The sequence below is a fragment of the Bos javanicus genome, chromosome 15 (assembly GCF_032452875.1).
Source record: "Bos javanicus breed banteng chromosome 15, ARS-OSU_banteng_1.0, whole genome shotgun sequence".
NCBI lineage: Eukaryota > Metazoa > Chordata > Mammalia > Artiodactyla > Bovidae > Bos > Bos javanicus.
In genome coordinates this window covers 23,970,935-23,976,934 of record NC_083882.1, presented here as the reverse complement: position 1 = coordinate 23,976,934, position 6,000 = coordinate 23,970,935, and the positions used below count along the sequence as shown (strand labels likewise).

The following is a 6,000-nucleotide window of genomic DNA, read 5'->3' as shown; positions in this document are numbered from 1 at the left end:
TACATCTATTACATTACTCCCTGAGAGTTCAGCGCAGAAAGAGATTCCCCCTGCTTTGGCACTTGAAGACAGTTTAAGAGAAGGGCGTGTTACAGCTTCCTTGCACGGGGTGGACGAAGGCGCCGGGTGGTGCTTGCAGGAACGATTTCCCTGAACCTTTAAAGAACTCCCTGCCAGGGAGCTTACCACCCACCACTCACCCCACTGAATTAAAGACTTCATGCCACAATGGCAGGCCAGGCTCGAAGAGACTGCTGCCTCGCAGATGTCACTAGGGCTGTGTCTTGGCACTTCAGAGCTGGAAAAGAGAGGTCGAAGTCACTGCTGAAAAACCTGACGGTCCTAGTGCAATGCCAGCAGAAAACAACAAAAGGGGCAGGACAGGCATTAGGCGAAATCTAGTTCCCAACCAGACCCATCACTTATCAGAGTCTGGGAAGGTCCCACGGCCAATGAAAACCAAGGCGAGCACTCTGAAAAGCCACGTTCCGGTCTGGAGCACATATTCAAAAAAGCTTTATTAGCACAGGAACAACCAGAGTGAACAGTCACAGGCAAAACCCGCACGGACACCACGTCTCTCAAGAACTCTCCACGTACTTCATGGTAGAGTTGAGAATTTCCATCCCGTGAAGCTTTCTCAGCAGAGCAGCAAACCTGTCATAATCAAAGCACAAAACTCCAGGACATAAAGGCCAGGGCACAGACATCTGGTGCCCAGAGGCATCCTCCTGGCTCAGGAAGAATTTGGCTGGGAAGGCGGGACAGGGCAGAAGCTGTTTCCCTGAAGATCAAAGTGGGGAGCCCTCAGGAGGCCCAGGGAACACGGCAACACCCACGGCGTGAGTGGGGAGCCCCTAGGAGGCCCACAGAACACGGCAGTACCTGCTGTGAGTGGGGAGCCCCCAGGAGGCCCAAGGAACACGGCAATGCCCACTGTACGAGTGGCAGACGTGCCAGAGACCCGCTGGGCCACACTCTCAGGGATTGCCTGGCAGGCTGCCACGGTGAGCCTGTCCTAGTTAATGCGCCTTGCTTTCTGTAGAAGAAAGCTTTCATCCGTTCCTTCCCTTTGAACAATCAGAACTTGGAAGGGCCTTAGGTGTGACCCAGGCCAGCTCCCACATTCTCCAGAGAAGGGATCGGAGGGTGAGGCTGGGCAAGAAGGAAGCGGGCTGGCCACAGCCCCTCCCTGTCCGCGGAAGGCACCCCTAGCGGGCCAGGGCTCCACGCTCAGGCACACGGGCACCTTCCAGGAGCACGAGGACCAGGTGTCCCCGCGCCTCAGATCAGGACAGAGCGGAGTGGGAGCCGAGCTGAGATGGCACGGCCATGCAGAGGCTCCTGGCCTGGCTTATCTGGTGATCTTTATCTGGCTGCCCCCACCCGCCACCAGCACGCCTGTTTCTCCAGCTCAAGAATGTACCCTACAGGGCACTCTTCCATATGCTTAGGCCCCACATGGGGAAAAAAAAAATGAAGTTAGAGATTTAATTGTTTCTGGAAAAGCAGAGGAGACAGAAAGGCAGGAGAGAGAGGTGGGGATGGTGGGAGGAGAGGGAGGAGGAAAGAGGAGACTGCGGGAGCTGAGCAGAGAGAAGACGATGGCTGCTGGTGCCAGGAAAGACCCCTGTTCCATGCTGTGTCCCCTCGCTGGCTTCAGCCTGAGCGCTCCCCAGTGTCCTGGGTGGGTCGGTGGGGGGGACTTCCTGCAGAGAAGGAGCTGGGCTCCCCTTGGCCCTGCGCACCTGGGCTCCGCCGTGCACAGCTTCCCCAGGGCGATGCCCGCGTTCAGCTGCACAGCTGTCTGCTGGGCATCGCTGCCTGCCAGCTTCAGCAAGACGGGCACGATGTCCGTGGACAGCAGGGACGAGGCCGCGCGCGGCACCTCCATGCAGTTCCCCAGGCAGAGGGCGGCGTTACCCACCAGGATCTCATCCTCCGAGTCCAGCAGCTGCATCAGAACCCCGAGCTCTATGGGGCAGAGGAGAACAGGCAGGGAGGCTGGCAGGGGGACGTGGTGGGTGGGCATGGAGAGGGGGCGGTGGAAGGCCGGCTGTGTCACCCGCTTGATGAATCCCTACTGAGTGCTCCTCGGCTCCTGGCCATGTCTCTGAGTGGCCTCAGGAGCCCATAGCCCAGCCGTCCCAGGAATGCCGGCTCGGCCTCAGACAGGTCTATTCTGCTTCCCGTGCGGAACTTCCCTGTTCCTCTCGACATCCCCTGACTGAGCGTGAGGCCGTGAGCCGGCGCCCTGGACCCACGGGGCCCGGGACAAGGCTCCACAGGGAAGGGTCCTGCTCCCCACTTGGTGGGCCCCCTCAGTTCCCACCCGCAAGGGGAACTGCCCTGCCCCCCCTGACAGCAGCAGTTTGGTGATTAGATCACAGCCGCACTGGACTCCTCGTCGCGCATGGTCACTGAGGTGTTTCCCCCAGGAAGGGAGAGGACCCGTGTTAGGTTGTCTAAGGAGAGTGCTTTGGAAACGATCTTAGTTCGAGCTGTTTCCCAGCTGAGTCTCTAGCATAGGCACAGTGGCCGTGAGCTTCCGAAGGCTAAGTAAAGGCTTTCAGAGCTGGAGGTGAGGTGACAGGGTCCCCGAACACAATGCAGGAGGGCGGGGAGGCATGGCACAGCCTCCTCGATCTCTCCTCCCTCCTCGCCTGCAGCTCCCTCTGCAGCTTCGAGGCTAGATTAACCTCCCAGTTAATGTGGGCTCTGCTTAATGAAACGATCACTTACTTTTATCCAGTCTTACCACTTCTTCTCGCGCTTCCTGATAACTGTTTGTGCAGATGGCAAGTATCTTGACTGCGTAACGTGACGCAGTCTGGCCTCCTGCCTAGATTTCAGAGTGCAATGAGAGCAAGAAATCAATGCTATGGTTGTTCCTGGCCAGAAATGACAGTGAGCAGCTGGGATTATGCTCATGGCTTCTTAAACTCCTGACAGCGCGCTGCTGACAATATGTGTGCTTCCGGGCAAGGGGGCCTGGTCCCTGCTGGGGTGCAGGGTCACTCACATCCTCTGTAGAAGGATGTGAATGGAGGCCTGTCATGGACACCCGAGGAATTATCTGTGGAAGGCTTTAGGAGTGAGGGGCTGAGAAAAGAATGATGCTGTCGACTGGCAGATCTACCAAGAAGGGAGGCAAAGGCCCTCCCAGGTCATTTCACCATTTGAGAATGAGGGCTGACTTGCTAGGGCTGCCAGGCTGACCGGTCTGCATGGAGAACATCACAAACCTAGGTCATTTTAAGAGGGGATAACTGTCAAATCATAACCCTTAAAATCACCCTATGCAGCGGTCTTTAAAATCCAAGTGTGAGGAAACGCATGCATAAGGCACACACGTGTGAACATGGACTCAGCAGGCTCCGGTGGATATGCAAGAGTTATACAGAGTAAATGATGACCATCATCCACGCGGCAGCTTAAACTCAGACCCACCATCCTGCCCCCTTGATATCACCCCTGCCCCAGCAGTAGCCCCCTCACAGAGCACCCTCCTTGGTGCCACTCAGCCTAGGCGTTTATGAATAAGTCTCCTGTGGGGTCATCAAGCTAACTCAGGTGAGTGAACCTCACTGGGCATGTATATTGCAACTGGGACCCAGAGATGCAACCTAGTAACTGATGTCCTGGTTCAGGAGAATCTAGCTAACTCTTGTGTTTCTGTGTGTGCTCAGTCCCTCAGTAGTGTGTGGCTCTTTTGACCCCATGGACTGTAGCCTGGCAGGCTCCTCTGTCCATGGGATTTTCCACTGCACTCATATTGCAGAGAAAGTCTGAACATCCTTTTAAAAATCACGTGGGTACTCTGAAGCCTACATATTTCATAAATGGGAGTTACCCCCCAGCCTTTCCAGCAAACTGGAAAGAGCATCGTGAGCAGGAAAACATGAACAGAACCAGGGCCTGAGAAACCTTGTTGACGCCACTCAGACCATCTTTTCTGAAGACAGAGGCCATACATTTTTAAAGTTAAGCTTGAGTGGTAAGCATTTTTATGGATGTGCCTAATGAACAATTATTTGTCCAACAATCTTACATTGCTGGTCAGAGTAGTCTAGGTGAATAGGCAGAAGGGAATCCCCATTCAAAAGGTTAGAAATTAGCAGAGGGGAAATGGCAGGACCTTTGCTGAACAAAGGCCTCCTCGATACTGTTCCCCAAATAAAAGATGACACTCCTGGAAATTCCGGGGGTTGGAACTAATGAAGTTATTTTACCTTCAAGAATTTAATCATCTTCTTCACCACTCCTGCTCTGAGGGCCTCCTCAACAATTTTCAGAGAGGAAGAAAGGGTACGGCTGAGGACGCCAGCAGCTCTCTGAGTGAAGCAGAAAGGAAAGGGCGCTTAAACGTTCCCACGGGGAGACGGGCACGAAAAGGGTAGGGCATTAAGGGGTGCAAACTACTACGTACAAAATAAATAAGCTGCAAGCTTACACTGCATACTACAGGGAATATAGCCACTATTTTATCATAACCATAAATGGAGCATCACCTTTAAAAACTGTGAGTCACTATGCCATACACCTGAAAGTTATATAAAATTGTATACCAACTAGCCAACAGGAATTTGCTGTACAGCTCAGGAGACTCAAACAGGAGATCTGTATCAACCTAGAGGGGTGGGATGGGGAGGGAGACGGGAGGGAGGTTCAAGAGGGAGGGGATATATGTATACCTATGGCTGACTCGTGTTGAGGTTTGACAAAAAACAACAAAATTCCGTAAAGCAATTATCCTTCAATAAAAATAAATTAAAAAGAAAAAAAATTGTGTATCAACTATACCTCAATAAAATTTTTTTTTTCTTAAAATGCTGGTGACGTTTTAAAGTTAACAAGTAGTTTGGTGAGGCAAGAATCATTAGTGTTAGATGGAAAACATGTACCTTGATTTTAAAAATACAGTGGTTGAGTAATTGATAGCAAGTACTGATGTTTACAGTAAAGCTACTGGGTAGCCGATTCAAATTGAAGGGCTGCCAACACGGCCCCTGGGCGCACAGAGGCTCAGCCCATTCCAGCTTCACAAAGGACCGGCATTCACCCCTCAGCAAGAAAGTCCTGCCCTGTATTCCTGTGGGGCTCTGATACCAGCAGGACCTTTATTACACGGTAGACTTCCTGGATTGATCCTCTGGGACTTTTATCTTTCCTGAATCTTCTTATTCTAATTTCTGGGAGACGTTATTGATTTTTATTTTCCAGTTCTGAATTTTTTAAATAGCAAGTTGTTACCGTTTTATGGCCATAACACCATTTTGAATCTTTCTGAAGATACAAATGATAGCTATTAGCTTTTTCCTCTCTTTCCTACATCATCTCTATTTTTTTTTCTGGACTCAAATTTTCTGCTTTCTCTGCTTTGTCTATTTACTTGTATGGCTTTCCTGAAATGCCTTGCGACTCTCAGCTTGCAAGTCACATTTATGAGAAAAAGAGTATGTCTGGGTATGTTGTGTTTATGGGGAGTCTGACCACTCCCAGGTGGGGAGGTGGCATTCTCAACTACTAGAAAGTAAGCATTTTTTTCTCTGGTCTTTCAATTCCTTAAGGAAAAAAAAAGCTCATATTTTACGCTTGAGGAATAGATGCCTGGCTACCAAATGTAGCCCCCTCATCTCCTGCTTCTGTCTTCTGCTTATGTAGCTGGCAGTTGGAATTCTGTCTTCTCCATAGAACTGCAACACACACTGGCCACCTGCCTGCTGTGTTCCCCTCGTCCGCCCTCTGCACGAAGGCGTCTTCAGTGCCACCTCATTAATCATCAGTCTTGCAGCTGTTCTCCATCATCCAGAAACTGGCTATAATAACTTACCCATCAGTGAGATAACTTACCCACTAGGCCCAGCAGTCAGAAGACCCCAAGTCCCCAAGAACAGCGATGCTTACCACTTTTGGGGTCATGCAACTTTTCTAAGGATCTGATGAAAACTGTGGTGTGCCCCTCGAGCCCATGAAAATGCACAGACATGCAGAATTTCC

At 51.4% G+C, this 6,000-nt stretch overlaps 1 protein-coding gene across 3 annotated transcripts in view; it reads right to left on the bottom strand.

The window, feature by feature from the left end:
* Window positions 1–502: 502 nt before the first annotated feature.
* TTC12 (tetratricopeptide repeat domain 12) overlaps window positions 503–6,000 on the bottom strand; it is a 46,744-nt gene continuing 41,246 nt past the window's right edge. For all 3 annotated transcript variants that reach the window (XM_061440334.1, XM_061440335.1, XM_061440336.1), the window contains 4 exons: window positions 4,233–4,334; window positions 2,743–2,842; window positions 1,749–1,974; window positions 503–657 (listed from right to left, as the gene is read on the bottom strand). In XM_061440334.1, coding sequence (XP_061296318.1) covers window positions 582–657; window positions 1,749–1,974; window positions 2,743–2,842; window positions 4,233–4,334 — 504 coding nt within the window. In that variant the 3' untranslated portion in view covers window positions 503–581. The remainder of the gene's footprint in view (window positions 658–1,748; window positions 1,975–2,742; window positions 2,843–4,232; window positions 4,335–6,000) is intronic.